Here is a 22,874-nt window from a genome sequence, read left to right as displayed (position 1 = left end):
CTTTTTGTTTATTTTCTGTAAAAATGATCACTCACTGCCTCACTAACATTGAGGTCTGGGCTCTGGAGGACCAATTCAGAACTAATGTGTTGCATTCTATGTTTTTTTTTCTATCAAGCAGTGGCAGTGTGTTTAGGCTCAATGACATACTGAAAAATGAAGCTGTTGCCAACCTGAAAAGACTTTTCTGCATTCATAATTGCATGAATTTTGGCTTAATCCTCTACAGCACAAGTTGAAATGGCTGAAATTGTTAGGATGCCTGGGTCGTCGACCCAGGGTTTTGAGTTTATTATATTATTTATGATTTCTAGTCTTTGGTTTCTTTGTTAGAGTTCTGTCTTATGGTTTATGTCTCTGTGCCATGCCCTGGTCCCACGTCTCTGTTCCCTCTGTTGTAGTGCCTGCCTGTGAGTCTGTGTCTGTAAGTTCAGTCTGTGTTATGTTTCCTGTTTTACTTTGAAAGTCCTTGTCTCGTGTAATTGCGTCTGGTTGTGCTTCCTTTGTGTCGTTAGGCCTGATTTTCCCCAGCTGTGTTTCCCTCCTGTTACTCATTCCCTGATTGCTCCCTCTGTGTATTTGAGCCCTGTGTTTCTCTGTGTCCGTGTTGTGATCTACCGTTTACTATGCTGTGTGCTTGCCTGAGTTTGGTTTTTGGCGTCTCAGTTTTGTTACCTTTTTTGAGTTCACGTCTGTCTCCGGAGTCTGCACTTTGGGTTCTTTTTCTGCCTGACCACAGCCGTCACATAACAGAAATGAAGCCCCAAACCATCACACTGTGTTTTACACGTGGTTGTACCTCAGAGAGAGGTACACCTAACTGTTGTACCTATTTGTTACGGACATAACTGTTCATCTGGCATAGATAGTTCTTTTCAGGCCTGCCACTTCATCTTTTCTCTTCCATTTCTTCAGTCTCATCACATTTTCAGTACAAGCTACACACCATGCTGAGATGTGCCAAGTTTTTGGATTATAGCTTTTTGGGAATCACCTTGTTGTTACAAAAATACTATTTTATGCCTGTCAAACTGTGTTATCTTTGCCAATTTTTATAGATCCAACTAAAGAAATGGGAACAAATTATGTTTTTTTTTTTTTTGTTTTTTTCCTGCAACAGGCTGCTAGTAACAAAAGACAGGACAGAATTTAAAATTGGTTTTCTGTTAAGTTGTCTGTTGTTTGTAGACACAACAATGGTTCAGCCTTAAGGTTAGGGGCTTTTTTGTGCTTGAAGAATTCACTGGCCAGTCTTAAGTGATTTAACTAACAAAAAATATTTTGCTGAAAATTATCATTTACAAGGACTGGACTGAAAATGAGTGAAAAAACAGCCAGCCAAGAAAACTTTTGAAAGCCCTTCAGGTAGCATGGTGGCACAGAGGCATCATGGTGGCACCCCGATTAGCACAGTTGAGTCACAGCAAGAAGGTCCTGAGTTTGATTCCACCACCTGGCCTTTCTGTGTGGAGTTTGCATGTTCTCCCCATGTTTACGTGGGTTCTCCCTGCATACTCTGGCTTCCTCCCACAGTCCAAAGACATGCAGTTAGTAGGGTTAGATTAACTGGTAATTCTAAATTGCCCGTAGGTGTGAATGGTTTACTCTCTCTAAGTTTTAGCCCTGTGACAGACTGGCAACCTGTCCAGGGTATACCCTGCCTCTCGCCTTATGGTAGCTTGGATAGGCTCCAGCCCCCCCGCGACCCTGACAAATATAAGCGGAAGAGAATGGATGGATGAAAACCTTTGAAAGACCTTCAGAAAGCATCGAGAACTATGGCTCAAGACCACCTGAAAAACAAGAAAGTCTGGCTTTGAAGCAAAATATAACGAATGTTGACTCAGAACTTTTGCACAGTATCACAGATCTCAAATTCTTAAGCTTTTGATTTCACCCTCCAACTTTATAACAGCTAAAAATGTGTGTGTGTTTTATTTTAACACACCACATATATGACTGTGTGTGTTTGTGAATGGATTCTAAAACATGAGAAAGTCATACTTACACTCTCATAACACACATATATATAGGGCCTTGAGGGTGGGCACGTTAACGGCGTCCAGTGGACGGTCTGTGTACTCAAACCTACCTCTGGCGCTGGTGCCCACCTCCCAATTTTAAATCCATGTAGACATTGAGGGTTCTTGGGAGTGGCCGTGCTAACACCTGCTGCTCTCTGGCAGCAGCACCATGCTCTCCCTTGTTTTAAATGCACTTTAGAACAACACGCAGCAACACTACACATGAGCGGGAGGAGGGAGGTATGGGGTCTTCACACATCCCCGTTCTCTGCTAGCCATTGGGGCGGGGGGGCTGGGAGGAGATGTTAGCTGTTCGATTGGCCTCCCTGCTGCTGCGGAGCCTGGGACGGTCTGCTTGCCTCCACCCCGGGGGGAAGGGTAACATCTCTTGGGTCTGGGTTCTGTTTCCCCTTCTGGGGGCGAGGGTACCTGGACCCGGGGTATAGAGTATGTTTGGGGAGTGTGATTGTGTGTACATGTCCATTTATGTCAATCCTTACATTGGGTGAGTGCTGAGTGTTTGTATATGTGTGCATGAGGGTGGGAATGCATGTTTGTGTCTGTGTGTGCCTGTTTGTCTGTGTCTATATGTCAGGTCGGATCTTAGACTCCACCTGTCTGGGAACTCCCAGGCCCTCCAAGGCCTATCTCCCCTCACCACACTCCCTGCCGGTGACTGATGCCCTTAGGGGTCGGTGCATTGGTGGTTCTTGGTGTCCGGGGCTGGGCACTCAGGTATGTACCGGCTCACTCCCAGTGGCTACCTGGCGGGGCCTGGTGCCTGTTGCTCGGTCAGGCCTCCTCCGGGGTGCGGGGGGCCCTCGGGCCTCCGGCCTCTGGGCCTGCTGCTCTGTTCACTCTGGCACAGCTGGCTGCCGGCAGAGCCGGCGGGCACGCCGGTGCAGCCCCCTCTAGCTTCTGCTCGGTGGCTACTGGGTGACGCCTCGTCTGGGGAGCCTCAGCCCTTCCCATGAGGGTGGCACGGATGACCCTCCGGTGGTCCTCTTTGGGCTCTCGTGCTCTGGGAGCCTCTGGATGTTTGGGGCCTGGATCTCCTCCATGCCTGCTTCATGCCCTGGGGGACGGGGCTATGGCTCTCTACACCCTCTAGCAGACCATTACATGTGGAAACCATTTGAATACAAGCGCGCTGATCCACACAGGTGTGCACACGGGTGTTCACTGCTCATAGACTTAAATTACACCTTTCTTGGCTGCTACTTCAAAGCACATTGTGCGCTGTCTGTCCTGCGTGCTGCACAACAACATTGAATATTCAGTATTTACTGCTGTTTACACTTAGCTAGATTAATGCGATGGTGTTGTGTTTAGTATGTTGCTTTGTTTTTTTTTTTTGCTTGTTTTCTATTCTTCTCTCAACAGGTGATCCAGGAGATTTTTTTTCTCCACCCCCCCCTTTCTCACTGTCCCTCTCCCCTTCTGTTTTTCTTTTCCTTCCTCTTTCTTTCTCCCTTTCCTATCCCTCACTCATGTCTGTCCCGTCTGTAACATCTGAAAATAAAATATAATAAACAATAAAGACAAAAGGTCGACCAAATGGACCAATACGGTAATGCCACGATGATCCATTTGGCAAAGTAAATCCATTGGGTATCCTTGTTGGTCTTCAGACAACAATTCTGATGGCTAAAGAACCAAATGGGACAGGCAAAAAAAAAAAAAGAAAAGAAAAGAAAGTCATACTGGTGCAAAGCTTTTGTATATCTGTGTGATAGTAAACACTGAACACTGAAGTAAATAGAATTTGCCCATTGTAAGTGGGTGTATGATTGTGTGTTTCAAAAGGCTGTAAGGGCTCTGCTTCTATTTGTGAAAAATGTATTGAATAAAAGAGAGAGACAGACACATTGTGTTTGTGTATGTGTGTGAGAGAGCTTGTGTTGTGTCATCCCTGAAAATGGCTGATTTGGTTAAACAGAGGATCATAATGGACATAATTATTGCACACACCAATTACCTTAAATAAATGATTGCTCTCTCATGCAATCACACAAAGCGTGTGCTGTAATCAGGCAGGTAAATGACTGTTGCTCGAGTGTGCGCCTGCATTAGCCTTTGTGCCTATGTGTGTGTGTGTGCGTGACAGGTTACACCCGACATTATCAGACGGACTGCTGGAATAAATCTCACACTAGGGTAGAGAAAAAGGCAGGGTAAGAGAGGGAAAAAGTGAGATAAAGACAGAGGAATGGCTCTTGTGCACACACCGAATCATTCAAAACAATCTTACATTTGAGCTCCAAGCGAATGAAGTCAGTGTTGCCCAAGTTTTCCAGAAAGACGCCATAGGCCGCGCTTGTCTTGAAATAGAAGGAGATGTCAGCGCTGGTCTCACCATGAAAGGTGGCAAAGTGCAGGTAGGATGATGGAGTCGTGAACGATGCTGCATTCCAGTAGTTATCTGTGGAAAAAAGGATAAGAAAAGAAAAATCAAAACTCCGAACCAAGCCATTCCACATATCTGCAACACCTGCTCCATTAGCACTGTACCAAACATCATATTCCATCCTCATCTGATAAGCTGTTGAATAAATCCACGGTAGAAATTACTTCATTTCAAATAGAGCCATTTTCATTTTGTTCAGGAGCAATCAATCTATTCTGGATAGAATATTGTTATATAGTTATGTCATGTCTATTGGTTAATGTGGCTCATTTTGATATTTCCTCAATAAAAAAAAAATTCTTAACTCAAAAGTCTATTTCTGCAAGTTTTGGACAGAAAGTAGACAGTAATTTCCTGCATGTTTAATCACATGCAGCAGAAAGTTGATCATATCAAAACAGCAGAAAGAGACAAGTTTGTATCTCCAAAACGAGAAGCTGAAAAGGGCAACAAGGGTACATGGACAAAATGTGGGATTTTTGATAACTTCACTAATGACTTTTGAATGAAGGGAGAGCAGGGCCAGCTAATGAAGACAAAGTAGCAGCACGCTAAACAGCTGCTGATGAATTATCAGACTGTGGTTGATGAAGTGACTTCTCTCCTGTCTTCCCTCCTCTCACCGTGTCTCTGTCTTGCTCCTATCACTCAAGAAGGATGAAGAGTATTATTGGGGGGAGAGAAGAAGAAGGAGGAGGAGGAGGAGCAGTCGGAGTAGAAGAGGAGTGGAGAAGACAGCTGAGAAGTGGAAATCAGACAGGCATAGGTCAGAGAATGGAATATTGAAGAGGAGATGGAAAAATAGGACAGGGCCCGGTGTGGGGGGGGGCATATGAGGGGCAAGTGGAGGAAGTGAAGGCTAATGTGTTATCAGCGGTGTGATATCTCTTTTATGCCTCAGAGGATTGGCCTAAGACCCTTCACTCTAACCTGGGGAAATAGGAACAGCTGTGCACAGGAGAGAAACATGACAACATGCACCTGAGTATGGCTGCTACTGATGATTAATTTAACTCTTATTCTAATCTGACACTGTCTACCTCTGAGTCTTAAAGACTGTAAAAATACTGATCCCAAGATGACACCTTCAATGAAAAAAGACAAGACTGCACTCTTTAGATAAATTAACAGTTCCATTAACGATTTACAGTTGCCAAATTGTCAGCTTGTACCCATTTTAAGAGTCCAAGTGCATTCCCACTGTGTGTTTTTGTGTCACCTATGTATGCACCAACACCCGTGCATCTTTTTGCGTCCGTGTCTGTCTCCTGGACCAGTGTGATAAGCATCCCCCCAGTGACAGGGCTGAGGTTCTCCCTTTTTCCTCTCTGCCTTACATTCTGTCACCAGGGGCAAGGGTAGATAGCAGCGAAGCACACACATGCACACGCCCATTCCCCCACATACACAGACAACCACCCACTGATGCTGTCGTTGCGATTATTGCGTTTGAAGTTGGGTTATGGTTCACTTCTCCATGGGAGGCACAGCCAATTACTGAACAGGGTTAATTCAGGACTAAACAGGGGGATTCCTGCAGAGGCAAAGGAAACAAATAACATCGTGTTTACTGTGATGCTGAGTCATACATGAAAGACTCAAGGGCTGCAGAAGTGATTAAAAAAATATACGATCACTGGTTTGTGGCAGTTTAAACTAGAATGAGAATCTATAGGAAATTAAAAGTGGAGCAGATTGATACACCGATACATAAAAATTACCTTCATTTTCTTTTGTGTGCGTTACATCAATAAAAAACAACCCTTAAAGTACAAACACACACACATAAAATAACCCCAACACAAATACACAGATAACATGAAAGTTTCATGCCCTCTGATATTTATTGGTATGCGCTGAATGAGACCACGAGAGCTTCGAGCAAGAGAGTAAAAAAGAAGACTTGCAACGATACAGGAGCAAGAAGGACACTGGGATAAAGAAATACAGCTTGGAGACAACTTTTCTTTTTGAAGGAGGGAGAGGAAACAGCAGGAAAAGAGAGAAGTGGGAGGTTGGAGAAATTGTTCAAAAGGGATCCAAAGCGTGAGAACCAACAGAAGACCGGGGAAAAAAAATTAGGCGGTTGACAGAGTGTCGGAGAGAAAACAGTGTTAGAGGAATAAAGACAGAAGCCAAAGCATAAACCTCGGATTGCCCTTGTGCCAGATTCACAGATGCAACTGGTTGGCTAGGCAGTATGGCACATTTATCACTCCCATATTGAAATGTTTATCAAACAACTGCTTCACAAACTGATCCAGCAAATAAATGTCTTTTCTGACTAAGACATGGCAAACACTAGGCTATCCATCCGTAATGCCTGATATGCGATGTTTGAAGGCAGGGCCACATGTTTATTGATCAAGGTTCTGTCAAGGGAGTTTTATATGAACGGCCATATGCCACAGCAAGCAGGACAACACCGGCGGGCTCAGACAGACGGGTCAGTCGTGTGTCAACTCTTGTCTGCAATCATCCGTTTTTCTTTTATGCACTGTGTGTAGAAAACCTACAGCAAGACCTGAATCAATGAATAGTGAAGGGCGCTTCCAAGATAGGCTATTTTCAAATGAAATCTGAAGAGGTTTTCTTGACAAGAGTTTTTTTTTTTTTCTGTTTAATTGGCACTCAAGGTAATACCAAAGAAGAAATTCTCATCGTGTTCTCTCTTCTTTTCCTAGATGCCCTTGGTCATACTGTCTGGTGTATTGTGGGTCTTAGTCAAGATTATCTCAGATATACTTTAAGTTAATTTGTAGCCACTGGCCTTCTCCCTTCTGTGTTTGCTTGTGACCTCGCATTCTGGTGTGGCTAATATTAAAACACAATTAAAAAAACCTCGCCATGAAAACAAGAAAAGAGGACTACATATAGGACGTAAAATATTGGTGAAAAACAGCAGCATGTCCATGATGAGATGAGAACCATCATCTTTAGCAGCCTGTAGAAATCCACATCCCCTCTGTGCCCACCAGCCACATACTGATCAAGGATATTCCAGTGCAGGGATGTCAAACTCATTTCACATCACGGGCAACATACAGCCCACTTTGATCCTATGTGGGCCGGACTAGTGAATCTCCCCTCTAACTATACATGTAATCAATGAGATATCTTAATATAAGAAAAAGAAGCACAATTTCCACAGTACATCTCACTTTTTGTACATAATAAATACATGCTGTTGTAAATGAAAGAAATCTGTCAGCATGACTCTTTGGGCTTACATCGTAACAAGTAAATGTATAAAATACAGAAATTTACAACTTAATTATTTAGTGTAATATGAGTGGACATGGGAGAGGTTATTATCACTCGTAAAAGCTGTAAAACGTTTGAAAATACAGTTAAAAGTAAAACCTTTGTGTCTGGGTCTTATATTTGACACTCCTGTTCTAGTGCCTTTGAATTTTTTTTGTCAATTAATTAAAATCAGGTAAACTTTCAGATAATCATCACAGATAAAATTTTGATGATTTTGGCTTATATACAGCTCTTAGTTTTAAATGCGATAGTGAAAGATCAACTACAAGAAAAGGATTTGCAGTACAGATTTTTCTAACTTCTTGTCTGGTTATGTTTTATTTTTTATACTAAATTCTTGGTTGGGGTTACTTTAACAAGATGTGGCATGGAAGTGACCACTTTGTGGTAGTGCAGAGGTGTTGTTGAAGCCCAGGTTGTTTAGTAGTGGTCTTCAGCTCATCATACTCGGGTATTTCTAGTTCGCCTCTTGTGAATCACCCACAGTTTCTCTGTATTTTTCAGGTCAGGCGAGTTGGCTGGCCATTCAAGCGCAGTAATGATACGGTTAGCAAACCATTTGGCAGCAGTTTTGGCTCTGTGAGCAGGTGCTAAGCTAAGTTTGTCAGCAGATGGAAGCAGGAAGTGCTCTCCTGGTTGATGTTGCATTGACTTTGGACTCACAAAAAACAGAACAAATCACCCGGCACCAACAGATGACATGGCATCCCGGATCATCATGGAACCTTCATGCTGGACCTCAAACACACTAGATTTTATGCCTCCTTACTCTTCTCCCAGACTCCAGAACCCATCTCAATCCTCTCAAGGCTGCATTCATTCCTGTTGCTTGTGCAACTTTGACACAGCACTCTGTGAACAGCCAGTGTTTTGAGCAAAAACCCTGTGTTTTGAAGGTTGTCAGGAGAGATCTGCAGTGTTCCCCATGATTGTAGTTACACTTCTCTAACTGTCATACACAAAGTGAAAATAAAATACTGAGATTGAGCTGTAAGCCATAACCATCAAATTAAAAAATAAGTTTTTATAATTCATTTTACATATGAGAAATACAGAATTATAAAAACTTTAATTTAGATAAAAATTTGTGATGTACTACACAACACGATTCAATCTGATGTCTGGCTTTGTAACTTTTATGCTCTGAGTTATAAAATAATTGACACATTCACTGACGGTCAGTTATGTAATCAGGTGATGTAAAAATCTTTGTTGGTAAAAATGTTGTGTTTGAGGCAGATGGTGGAGATTCTACTCAATTCAACCAATTACAAGTAGTTTTGGTGACTAACAGGTCCCAGAGGTTGAGTGTGCCATACCCCCAATCTCTGCTTGACCAGTTTAAATCATAAGGCGGTTGTGCAGGTCACCTGGTGGGAGTCAACCTGTCTCTGTACAATCGGGGTCCACAAGAACTATTTTGGAGTTAATTCACCATCCTGTAGTAGCTGTGTCTATCTAGGCAATGATGTTCTGTACAATATTATGTAAGCTGTACCATAATTTAATTAAAGACAGAAAGACAGAGTTTTATTCTTCATAGAAGGGCTAGTGCTTGAGACAAAGTTTTGGAGACAAAAGTTGGGTGTGAGTCTAGTTTGCTGCTCAGCCTAATTTATGGACAGGGAGAAGCAGAATGAAAAATTCTGTTTCAAATCTAAATTCTGGCTGGACTGACTGTAAGTAGTGAATATGAATTTCTGTGTAGACGGCTACAGATTTCAAACAGACAGCAAAAGATCTATGATTTTTGCGATAACAGTTAATCACTGTATTATCACAATCAGGTCTCATATAATCGCCAAATTGACCCTTTTCAATTGGTAACAATGGAAAACTGATAGCAGTATTTTTGCTCTTTTGACAAAACAAGTCACCTGGAGGTCGGCAGCTGACTGTGCACGGTTGCACACCCGGTCTCCATCTTTGAAGCAACCATTTCAAAATCAACAGGGCTGCAAGTTTTGCAGTTTTGGTCATGCCAACGCCTCCAACCACTGTTTTCCATAGTGTGAGAGGAGCACAAACCACTGATTCTGGTTTTGGATTAGTGTGTGTGTAGCTTGTGACATTTAAACTAACAACACATCTTCTTTTTTGCTCTATTTGATATAGACACACTGAGGAAAAGACAGGAAAGCGGGGGAAGACATGCAGGTTGGACTCGAACCTGGGCAGGCCGCTCTCAGCCGTATGACATGTGGTCACCTGCTCAGCGCACTGAGCCAGATCGGCACCAAAGTGTGTGTCTTCTTGACTTATATTCGTATTAAAGAGGAACTGAGATCTGTCTGTAGGCTAAACTGTTGCTCAACATTTTCTGTTTGCATCTAATGAAACGGTTTCCCATTTAGTACGTTCATGTTGTGCACTTTGATCTATATGAAGTCTTTATCTGAAATAGATAAAAGCAGCAGTTGACCTCTACGTTAGCCCGCACGGAGAACCGTAAAAAAAAAAATCAAAGTTCACTGAGCTGTAGATGCTGACTTGATATGAGATGCAGCATAAGGTGAAGTTTGGGTCTGGAAGCCAACTAGATGATTCATCTGTCTGTGCTTGACCAGATGGGTTATATGCCAATACCAACAGATGGTAAGGATGACTGACTGCCCCGTCTCAGGTCATTAACGCGTACACTTTCAGGCACACACACACAATCACGCATATAAAATGCAGTACATGTACATACTCATTAGAAATACAAATAATGTACACTCACTGCTGGAGGGCAAAGCAGACAACACAGATGACAGCGCACCGCTGCAGTAACAGCTCGGCCTCACACGTGTCCTGCTGTATGCGTGAACACGGTGATGCTTTTCCACTGTAAATTCGTAACATTTAGGATTTCAGTACGGTGGCCCTGAGAGGCCAAACAGACTGCCATTTAAGAAAACACCAGCAATAAGAAAAACGATGCAAAAGCACACAAAACACTATGGAAATAGGAAAAACGACAACTGAAATAGGAAAAAAGAGAGTTCCAAAAGCACAAGGATAGTGTTTCTGGGGAGACAATAACCCGACAGACCAGCTGCAGGAACCAAAATATGCTAACAATTGCGCTGGGAGACACTTAAAAGAAGTGGAGGCTCTATCGGTTTTGTGAGGAAAGAAAAGATGAGAGGTAAGTGTGTTAGCCTAACAACGAGCCTAAAAATTCGTCATCAGTATTATATGAATCATGATAAAACACAACTAGCATGTTTTGGGTTCCTGCAACTGGTCCGTCGGGTTATTGTCTCCCCAGAAACACTTCCCTTGTGCTTTTTGAAATCTCTTTTTTTTCCTATTTCTGTGTTTTTTCCCCTTGTTTTAAGATGCAGTCCGTTTGGCCCCTCAGGGCCACCGTATTTCAGGGTACAAGCACCTATTCCTCAAGTTCTCAGAGCAAACTCATAGTTTGCCATCTAATTTAACTTTTCCACTTGCTACTTATTGCGACATATACTTCAGGTAAAGCTGTTGAGAGATTTTTCATTAAAGGACTAAGAATAGGCTCATTTAACAAGGAAAGCAAAGCCACCTATCTTCGAAGGTCACACTTCTGAGTTGTCCCTAAGGGCACGTCTAAGATATTAATGTTTAAAACACTTGAACCTATATACAGCTCTGCAGAATGTTAAAGAGTGGCACACCAAGCATATATCTCTTCATCGCTCATTTTTTTCTCTCCCATTTCCACTGAGACCTGTATTTCATCTCATTTGTATAATTGAGCCGTCTGTGGCACGCAATTTTATGGTCTATGTGCTGTATATTCATGCTAAATGTAGCATTTGAATCTTCAGGTAATTAGTTTGTGTCTGTCATTTGAGACCTGCAAAGCCTTTGTCAGTCTCACTCTGTAATTAAGTTTTTTGTCATACATTTTCAGCATAAACTTTCAGTGCTCAGAGGTATATAAATGGCGAAGCAGTCTGGAGGGAGGTTGAAAAAAGAATAATTTCATTCTTTGTTTTCTTCCAAATAACGTCCATAAATCATCATTCCAATGTTGTTTGTAAATTTGCTAAAACCAGAAATACAAAAAGAATTCTAATGGCAGTGCTTTGGGTGCAAGAGTCGACAAAGCTGGACAAAAAGCTGTAATTCTTTAATGCCTCCTAGGCTTCTTCAGGTTTACCTCATCTTTTAATGAGAGACCAGAGAACAGATAACATTCTTGCCAAAAGCTCCGTCACACTTGAGGATAACTAAGATGGCAGCCTCCTTGCAAATAGGAAAATTGGTGATTGCATTGAAATTTAGTGCGCGACACCCTCGACCTCCTGATGATTGGCAGGAGGCAACCTGTCTTCAAACCCTGTGGTTCGACTAACACTGAGTAATCGGTCTCAGACATATTGGTGAAGGTTTGCAAATAATCACTAATTTAGAAATGCCGACAGATTCCCAGCATGTTGCAATCTGATTGAGTCAGTGTCTCTTTGCATCTCAGCAGGTTTCCAACTTGTTACATTCTGGTTATATTTCTATATAAAAGCAAAGGTTAAACTGGTATCCTGCAGAAAGTGTGGAGAAATTTCTGAATTTCTGCCAATATTTGTATGAAATCACGGGATGTTTAAGGTTATCATTTATTTGATCAAGACAGCAACAAACTTTACATAAAATTTTACTGTGCATTGATATACAGGGGTTTGCTGCCAAAGTAATAACGGGGAATGAAAGTACAGAATATCCCAGCAGTAAAGTGTAGACATTAAGTCCATAAGTTGTGTATGAACCTTCAATAACATTTTTCTGTTGAGCTTAAGTTATGGACAAGGAGAGGCAGAATGAGAATGCTTTGGAGCCTGGAATGGGGAGGCGTATATAAAATCATACAATCTGAATAAAACAAAGTTCAAAGTGCTGACTGGGACGAATAATGTTATTTGCAATGAACTGAGAAAGCAGTTAGGCCCCTTCACTTTTTCTCAATATACTGGGCTGTGAAATGGTTTTTAATGGCTGTAAATTTGATTAAAAATTTAAAAAGTGCACCCTGCTTTGGCACTCAAAATTGTCTGCCTGATGGAAACACATGAACAGATATTTCACTCAGTTTCAAACGTTGATTGGCCTCAGTTACCGATGCCTTGGCACACGAACAGTGAAGAATGGTGACGAAGCCCTTAATTAATTTTGAACTATAATAGTGTGTGTGTGTGTGTGTGTAAGCTTTCATTTGTGGTCAGTCATGAGGCCAAGTGTGTCTCACAGCAGGTGCGTGAGATCATAACAGCAGAATACATATGCTGCTGTGCTTCACTTGCTATCTTTTATTTTAATTTCCATCTATTAAAATGTCCAAACCCTTTTAACATCAATAAATGGAACTAATTTCTCTCTGTCTCCCTGTGACTGTATAGGCTGCCATTAAACTAGCCGTGGAAATGGGCTTCATTAATGCCAGAGCTAACACACACACACACAAGCAGAGAGAGAGAGAGAGAGAGAGACAAAGTCCACTCTAACTTGCTCCTGTGCGTACCACAAAAAAAAAGAGAAGAAACAAACGCACACACAAAAGTGTGTCTTTGTGCTTCCACACAGACACACAAGTACCTCCTTGCTAAAACTTTTCCTGACTGCTCAAGACATTAGTCATTTGCCTATGAAAACCCATTATATGGCAGCCAATCATCATTGCTCTTACTGAGACATAGCTCCATGCACAGTATGAGAAGCATCAATCATATGCGCGGGACCTATTCACGTGTGAAATTTTTAATATACATTTAATATGCCTTAATGGGCCAATGTATAATGTATGCTCCATGTTCCAGTGTCTTGGCCGGCACTATGGCAAACATACCTCAAAGTCATCTTCATTGTAAAGGTTGTTAATTTGGTCACTCAATATAAAAGAAGATGTCTCACTTTGTCTTGCGCCCACAAAGACACATGCGGTGATAACAAGGAAGACAAAGAAATACTGCGCCGTCCAAGTGACAGAAGAATCCATCTTTATTAATTGTGTTTGCCACACTTTCAGACCCCCACACACAAACAAATGTGATGTCATGGGTCATTAAATCATGGTTTGTTTGTATGTTGGCAGCTCGGCGATGAAGGGACATTAGTGACTGGCACCGGGTTGTTGATGAAGGGACCATAATGGGTGTGACACCAGGGAGAAAGAAGGGCAGGTGTTCTGTCATGTTCTGCACCCTCGACAGAACCAGGCCACTTCCTGTCTGCCGGAGGACGGGCTGTTAGAGATAAAAATGACAGCGAAATATCCAGTGCGTGATGTTTAACTGTGGCATACTTGATATCTGTGGTATACTTGGCTAAATTCCTTTGTAGTTTTAAATCCAGCACTATCTCTAAAGCACAGCCCGCTGAGATAGCATAGCTCCATTCTTTTATTTCCTTTAGTTTGAAAAATGAGCAGTCAATAGAGAGTTTATGAAGAATTATTAGTGCAATGATCATGCCGTCTTGCACTATAGATTAAATCCATTTTTACTTTTCCTCTCTAAAGGATATTATTTGCCCCAAAACCACTTTGGTGCTTTGTTACATTACAGCACAGATACCAATATTAGTTTCCTTTCTTAGTATGTTAATGTATTTTTCCTTAGGCGACAGAAAAAAAAAAAAAGGGAAGTTGGAAGTGACAGAAGCAATCTCTCAGATATAACATAATTGAGGAGGAGATTGCAAAGAAAAGCGTCTGGACTTCTTTAAGTTGCTTGAAAAGGTTTCACCTCTCATCCGAGAGTCTTCTTCAGTTCTAAGGTCAAATGGTGGAGAGTCCCAGATTTAAACCCCGTGGGAGTTTCCCCCCACAGAGGGACAAAAGGACCCCCTGATGATCCTCTAATCGCCTGAGCCAAGGTGTGAAACTGGGTGTGGGTCCCAATCAGCCAGGGTTTCGGGTGAGCTCATTGTGAAACCTGGCCCCACCCTATCATGCGAATTCCTGAGATCAGATGGCCCAGGATGTGAGTGGGTGTTAAGGCGTCTGGGGAGGGAACTCAAAACTGGATTATAGATGGCAGACAGTTGGTGTTGTAAACCACCGCCTCTGTTCAAAGATGGTCGCTCACAGTGGACATAGATGGCTTCTTTCACTCTTTCAAACCATCTGTCCTCTCTGTCCAAAATGTGAACATTGGCATCCTGGAAAGAGTGTCCTTTATCTTTAAGATGCAGATGGACTGCTGAGTCTTGTCCTGTGGAGGTGGCTCTTCTATGTTGTGCCATGCGCTTGTGAAGTGGCTGTTTGGTCTCTCCAATGTAGAGGTCTGGGCATTCCTCGCTGCACTGTACAGCATACACCACATTGTTAAGTTTGTGTTTTGGAGTTTTGTCTTTCGGGTGAACCAGTTTTTGTCTGAGCGTGTTGCTGGGTCTGAAATACACTGGGATGTCGTGCTTGGAGAAAACTCTCCTGAATTTTTCTGATACATCGGCTACATAGGGGATGACAATGTTGTTGTGTCTGCCATTGTCATTCCCTATGTAGCATGATAAGGTGGGGCCAGGTTTCACAATGAGCTCACCCGAAACCCTGGCTGATTGGGACCCACACCCATTTTCACATCTTGGCTCAGGCGATTAGAGGATCATCAGGGGGTCCTTTTGTCCCTCTGTGGGGGGATACTCCCACTAGGTTTAAATCTGGGACTCCCCACCATTTGACCTTAGAACTGAAGAAGCTTCTCGGATGAGAGGCGAAACGTCTTCAAGCAACTTAAAGAAGTCCAGACGCTTTTCTTTGCAAGCTCCTTTGACTACGATTACCTGGATGACTGAGAACCTTCACAGACATAATTGAGGAGTTCATTCTGTTTTGAATTGCTCAGTGGATAATACATTTAGAAAAGTGGAATGAAATTAAGGTTGCTTTTAAACTCGTATATTGGTTCATTTGTTCTGCGTTAAAGATAAAAAGATGCGCTTGCTTTTTACAGTTTTCTGCTTCATGTTCAGGTCACAATACAGACCTGGGCCATATTAAGCAAACAAAATTACTCCTTGGGTTCATCCAAAAAGGTTGTACATGGGGCCACCAAACTGTTTTAGTGGTACACATGTGACAGATTGTAGGATATACTTTTAAAGTTGCTTTAACCTGTCAACAGGTGCTGCTGCTCTTGCAAGCTGCTTTGGAACCACTTTTCCTTTCATGAAGTACCCAGCCTTATCAAAGTCAAGTGCTCTACTTGTGTTTGGGTCTTGATGCCTAACACACAGCTATGCACATGGAAGCCTGGGGGAATCTCAGAACAAAGGTACATAGCCCCCAAAAATGTGAATAATGCAAAAAAAAATTTAGTATCATATTACAGTATGATGGTTTGAATCAAATTTATTTAGCATTTTATTTAGGCCAGTATCACAAACCGGTCACACCATAAATATAAAAATACATCAGATGTGCGTTTGTGAAATAAGGCAGTGGCAGATCTCAACAAGCTGACAAGAAGAGCCTGCTGGCTCGCAGGGATCATGGTGGCTAAAGCCACTGAATATCCTCTCATAATGACAGCTAAGCCTTAATGTAGTGAAAGCTTACACCATTAGAATACCATTTCCATTATCCATTTAACTTTTCTAAGTTTATCTTGAAGCCCACTGTGTTACAGAACCTCTGAATTTACAGAGTAAACAGCTGCATCACAGCTATACCGCGCAGTTGATCCGTGCTGATCTGACAGAAACTCGGTACACACTACAGGAGTCACATATCGCAGGTAAGATGCGGACAAAGTGAACTGGCCCAGGTTGCATGAAACGGGAAGTGGTCAATATCATAGTTCTGCACAATATGTGTGTATCTTCCAACTGACCCAAAGTCCCAATGAGAGCAGTGCGCCAACACTGATTAGAAGCACAGACAGGAAGAGAAACAGCAAGGATTAAAGTGCCTCTCAGTTTGTGTGTTTGTGTGTAGGTGTGAGTGTTCTGCTAGATCTGACACCTGATGTTTACCTGAGCAACAACCTAAACTACCGGGAGTTGACTGAAGGGAATAAAAGGATGAGTGCTTAGATGAAAAAGCTTTGAACGGAGTTCAGATGCATTTATCTCACCACACACATAGACATTAGCACAAAATGCGAGTGCGTTCACGCACAAAAACACACATATGCAGAGGCAGATAAAGAAAGATTCCAAAATAGAAAGACAATCAAGATAAAACAACAGGTTCTGTGAATGATTTGCACACTGCGAGAATAAGCAATGTGCTATTTTCAGACTCAAGTGCAAACCCAGAATGACAATGTGCTCAATTGTACTCTGCTATGCATGAAGTGTTTTCTCTTGCTCTCTCTGAAGATAGTTTTTAATTAAGACCTTATTCAAACCATCAGCAGCAAACAGTCAAAAAAGGGTTTGGTACTTTGCAAAAGTTTGACTGACAATGGATGTATTGTACAGTCAAAGACACACTGATAATGCTTAATTTCCACTGGGGTTCAGGATGAAGAAATGGCAAATATTTCTTCCACATGAGGAAGCCAAAGATAGTGATGAACAAAGTGCCCTTCCTGTCATACTGATTTTTGATGTTTGTGTGAGTTACCATTCGTTTAATTTGTTATGGTTAAATAAAGCTCCCTATATACTGTGTGACTGCACCACACTGTCACTTTTTTTTTTTGCTTGCTTTTAGGTGACTGCATAAACCCATTACTGACCCCTCGAGTTTCTTTCAGGTCCTATCAGCCTTAAACAAATATAGCTGTTGTGCTGAACTGCAGCTCCAGTGAATTGCACACATTGCACCTGCCACTTAAAAAAGCCAATTCAGGTAGTAATTTAACCGTGATTGTATAAAGGTAGCCAGCTATCAATCTAAGTTTCCTGGCACTTTGCTCGCTACTACTACACAAACCTTTCACTTTTCCTCTCTTTCATAACGTAAGTGAATACATCAACAGTGATGACGGCGGCTGCCACTGGCTGGCTTTTTATGAGTCATTTCCACCTATTACAGAAATTGCCACAACAAAGGCGGGATTGAGAAAGGCTGTAGGCCACAGGGCATACCTTAAAAATGTTGCTCCAAATTGTGTCAATCACCTGCCACTTCACCAGTTGCTACAGGAAAATGCAATTCTTTGAAAGCTAATTCATTCATACTTGTTTGAATTTAAATGTTTCAATCTGGTTTCAGGCCGATTCAGCGGAAAAGACAAGGACAAGCGATCTTATTTGTTTTGGGTTGTTTCGTTCCATTCACCAGGCAATATCGGCACTACCCGCTTTATCCCTGTGTTGACGTTTCTATTACGGTTCACCTGACATAACAGTGCAATCTGTATCTTTCATTAGACAATCTTCATCTGCTAATATCATGTACAGCCTGGTGGCATTTGTTGTAAGCACAATGGGATCTCTATAATTTGAATATGTATCTATTCCAGTGTAAGTTCTGCTGGAGTACCATTAACTGTCTATCTAAAAATGTCATACTGCTTAACATCAAATAAAGAAACAAGCACACAAACTCTTCAGAAGTTACATACAGTGTCAAAAGAGGAATTGATTCAACCTTTCGTGAGCCCTTCACAAATGTTATGCAGCCATTCTTCAGCAACCAGCTGTGAATTTTTGAGAAAATAAAATCCCTTCCTTTCCGCAGTCGACCTGGAGATGGTCATTATTGCTCATATTTCTTTTTCATTTAGTCTGCTGCAACAGCCGTCCTTGTGCTTCACTCAAAGGCCCATTTTAACCCTGCGGTGAATCCAAAAAGCTCACGCCTGCTTTCCCCATCCTGTGTAGGCTCCTCTTGAGTTTAAAGTTCATTTTACAACCATACAGATGACTCACACCGTGTGATTTAGCTCCTGGATACTCTATTGACCTTTTAGTTTCTCTTTAATCAGAGTACACCTCTGTGCCTCTCTACGGAGCCCTGCTGTCTGTTCCAAAATACTGTGGATTAGCCTGAAATTACCTACATTGCTGCTAAAAACTTAATCACGCTGTTTTCTGAATATAATAGCGCAGCCTTCTTCAATATAAATCAGTAACAAATATTAAACTAAATAAAAAGTTGACTAACACCACTTGTTGGCTGCCATATGTTGGATAAGAGCTGTAATAATTATTTCCTTTATCAATTATTTGGAAAATGAATTTTCTTTTTTTACCTCTATAAATGTAGTTTATGGGGAGAAAAAATTATTTACTTATTTCCAATTAATTTTCGGTGTATCTGCTTATCTGTACTCATTAACTGAACTTTCAACACCTTGAAGCCCCCCAGTGCCTCGCACACAGTCCATTCAACCACTTTTATGTCAGCAGTTATGACTTTGATTTTTGGACCAAGTAAATACTCATTCGTGATGTTGGAATCGTTTTCCAGCTGTCTGTCACTCACATGAGTAAAGCCAGCTGTTTTGGCGCCATCCACGTGCTCCACACCAAAGTACATTAATTGTATTTTAAATGACACAACACTTACTGTCTCCTTGACAACGAAGTGGTCCAACAGTTAGCTTGGCCTCAGAGCCTGACCTGTTGGTGTCGCCCACCACGACCTGGCTGACTGGCAGATGTTCTTGATAGACCAGGAGACCAGAATCTTCTCTCCTATAGGATGATTTGGGAAAGAATTATAGAGGTTAAGGAATTATGGTCTTTTCACCTTACTATATCTTTTGCTACCCTAACAGCTACCCTGAGGTACCCCTGAGCAAGGTACCGTCCCTACACACTGCTCCCCGGGCGCCCAATGGCTGCCCACTGCTTCACTGAGTGAATGGGTTAAATGCAGAGAGCAATTTCCCCACGGGGCTCAATAAAGTACAATAATGTACACACTTTCTTCTTCTTCTTCTTGCTGTGAAAGAAACATTTTTCTATTCAGTTCAATTTAGAGTTTATTAAGAGCACAATAAAAACAAACAAACAATGAAATAACTGCGGAAATATCTGCCAGACACTATTCACAAATGTGTCAATATGATTTTCCATAAAAAATTCCTTAGCGTTGAGGTGACACATCTCAGGTAAGTGATTTTGAGTATGAAATGAAGAAGGGAAAGCTAAATATAAAAAGAAATCGATTCAGAAAAACATCAGATAGGGTAAATTGTATAAAGTACATAATAATCTCACAAAGGTATTGCAGTTGTTTATATACATAAGAGTATTCATACATGTATCCACATGGCAAAATTGGTATGGCCCAGATGTGGCCCACACAATGGCCCAAAGAACCACAAAGAATGATGGCCCTTTGGTGGCCCAGACCTGGTTTGCCAGAGGTTGCTCACACATGGGCCAGCACAAGGCCAGTTGCGGACATACTGGTGGTCCTGTGCTGGCCCAGAACAGTTTCAGCTCTGGCCCCAGATGTCAGCCTAATATGTACCTTAATCAAGTCATGTAATAACAACATGTGCCAGAACATAATAGTGCGAAAGTAACATGATGAAACTTTTCGGACAGTGAATGGACTGATTCTTATATAGCGCTTTTCTACTCTCCCAGATTACTCAAAGTGCTCTTGAGTACAGCATGCCACATTCACTGAATCACACACTTTCTCTAAACAGAGTGCTTCCTAACCACATTCTTACTCTTGACATGCAGACTGGAGGAGCCAGGGGTTGAACCACTAACTTTCCGATCAGTAGGTGATCTGCTCTACCTCCTGAGCTACCACCACCCACTGGCAAACGTGAGTAAACCGTCATTAGGTTTTGGATAAAGTGTACACTCACAAACCTGGATAAGAAATGTTGACTACCATAGCAGTATAGTATTGCAACATGGCATTTGGGTCTTCTATCTAACAGGAAAATAGGAACATAAATAGTGTCATCATTGCCAGACCTGGCCCACATTTGGTTGACATACACTCTGCCATGACACCAGTCAGTCAGAAGTACCAGCTTGATGCCGGATATGGGGAAGACCTATTTTCTATGAGCCTGGGCCACATAAACCAAACCACAATCGGGCCAGATGTGGCATGCCATCACATAAACAGTGCCATCTACTCCAGACCTGGCCCATATCTGGATGACATACCACTTACCATGCCAGAAGTCAGCCAGCAGTGGTCGGCTTGACACCAGATCCAGGCCAGACCTGTCTGCTGTGTGGGTAGGACAACATGAGTGGGCATTTGTAAGTCTATAGTTGGGGGAGGTGTTATCCACAGGCATGAAGATTTTCTTTTGTTTATGCTGTTAGATGCTGTACCAGCTGTAGTACTGGTTACTACTTAAAGGATACTTTTAACTGAGCCTATTAGTAAACTTCCAAACAGTATCAATACTGTCACTTTGGTCTTTTTTACATGTAGCACACATGAAATAGTCACTTTCAGATATGTTCACACCTCAGTACATGTTATGTGGTTTAGACAAGGGAGCGTAAGGGAGGCTGCATACAAGGAGTTCACTCACACAGTGTGAATTCACCAGAGAATTACCTGCTCTATTTTCACGTCGGTGCAATGAGACATCACACAGGCTCTGTGTTAGATAGCTAGCAGGTTAAACACCATTCAAGGTCTGATCCAATTACCTCTAATGAATCAAGTCTCACTTTTAATTTGAGTAGGTTTACATCAGTGTAGTAACAACTGCACAGGTGTGCCGTGTTTAACACAGATCAATTTCAAGATTCACCCTTTAGACATCGATAGATGTCTTTAGATCTAGTCAGGTGATCCTCTTTGAGGAACGTCTGCAGACACCTTCAGCTCTTTCTTCTTGTCTTTAGCCAGTCTGCTTAGTCACAATAAGGTCATGTCACCTCAGGACTAAGTTGCTGAAACTGAGCATGTCTGTATCTGCATTCACCCTGTTGCTATAGTAAAATTATCAACAAATTCAAGTGCCCTAGTTCCATTAATGCCCTTAATGCCCCTTAGGTTTTGCTGTTTTCACCACATATTCTCTTTCAATTGCTTTGATAGAGGATAATCTTTCCTTCATGGAAGTCTGTTCAGTTTTTTCTGAGTGTTTTTGCAAACTGCAACCCAGCCAACCCAGCCTTTCTCTTCTTCAGGCTTCTGAGCTGTTTGCTTTTTTTCCTCTAAGACTCTGCTTATGCCCTTGCGTGTTTATTGATGTGAAAATGTGCACACCTACATGTCAGACAACACTGTAGACTTCCTGTACAATATTAGAGGGTTTTTTTTGTAATGCTTCCTCGCCAGCAAACAGAGAGAACAAGGCACTGTAAAATTTATTTGTAATCTCATCAGTTTTCGAGATGAGGAGGGAGACATGAAAGCAAATTAAATCTCTTCTTCTTGCTAATGCTCAGTAATTACTCTCAAAGAGGAGGCACATGCATACACACACTCACAAACAGCGATGCAACAGCTTTTAATGAGAATATCCATCAGCTGGCTAAAAGAGCTTTAAAATGCAAACTGTTGGTTCTGGATGTAAGCACCCCTCTTAAATAAACACATCACTGATAGTGACTGAATGATGAATGCATTCATCATTCAGTCACTTCAGCCTTTGAAGTTTGACACATCGCCACACTGTCCAGTTAAGGCGGATTCTGCACTGTCAGCTTAATGCAATCGCTACATTAGCATAAGTGACGAATTTAGTGCTATCAAAAATGTAATATATAAATAAAAATGTAAATAATCCGTGGGTTTTTCATTTTTGGGTTCAGCTTATGCGGTAAGAAAAATAAAAAGAATCGACGGTCTGTCAGGTAAGAGATTGTTTGTAGGAAGCCTTGTTAATGTCTACCAAAATGAACTTCTCTACTACCAAACATGCACTTATTAAACATAACAAGCAGTTAATAGACAAACTGACCTTTACAATTTCATATAAACCGCAATTATTTTAGAAGCAGTTAAATGTCTGAGGTATGTCTGAGGAATTCATCTGCCCTGGCGAGAAAATCTGTGGGTGAGTTAATGGAATAACAAACACTCCTCTTCCTTACTGAAGTGCCAGTGAGCGTGGTATGTATGTACATAACCCTGTGAAACTTCCTTGTTTTTATAGCTAAAGCCTAGTGATAACAAGTGACAGAATCATTTTTATCTAGGTTGGCAAAAAAAAGTCACCACTGAATTCTCCACTCATTAGTAACTGTAGCGTTAGCTTTCCACTCTACGACACATGCATTCAGCTTATTATCATAAAAGTAGTATCCTGGTTATTAGAAAGATTAAAGTAGTTTGCAGTGGGTAAAAATGAAGACTTTAGCTGCACAAGATGGTCTCC

General features: G+C 41.7%; 1 protein-coding gene across 2 annotated transcripts in view; it reads right to left on the bottom strand.

The window, feature by feature from the left end:
- The window catches only part of cntnap2a (contactin associated protein 2a), a 405,328-nt gene that overhangs the window by 46,896 nt on the left and 335,558 nt on the right, over positions 1-22,874 (bottom strand). For both annotated transcript variants that reach the window (XM_026179392.2, XM_080306454.1), the window contains exons 17-18: positions 19,121-19,248; positions 4,276-4,446 (exon numbers count right to left, since the gene is read on the bottom strand). In XM_026179392.2, coding sequence (XP_026035177.2) covers positions 4,276-4,446; positions 19,121-19,248 — 299 coding nt within the window. The remainder of the gene's footprint in view (positions 1-4,275; positions 4,447-19,120; positions 19,249-22,874) is intronic.

The sequence above is a fragment of the Astatotilapia calliptera genome, chromosome 9 (assembly GCF_964374335.1).
Source record: "Astatotilapia calliptera chromosome 9, fAstCal68.1, whole genome shotgun sequence".
NCBI classification, from domain to species: domain Eukaryota; kingdom Metazoa; phylum Chordata; class Actinopteri; order Cichliformes; family Cichlidae; genus Astatotilapia; species Astatotilapia calliptera.
Note: the sequence above shows the minus strand (reverse complement) of the source record. Positions and strands in the feature narration are given on the sequence as shown.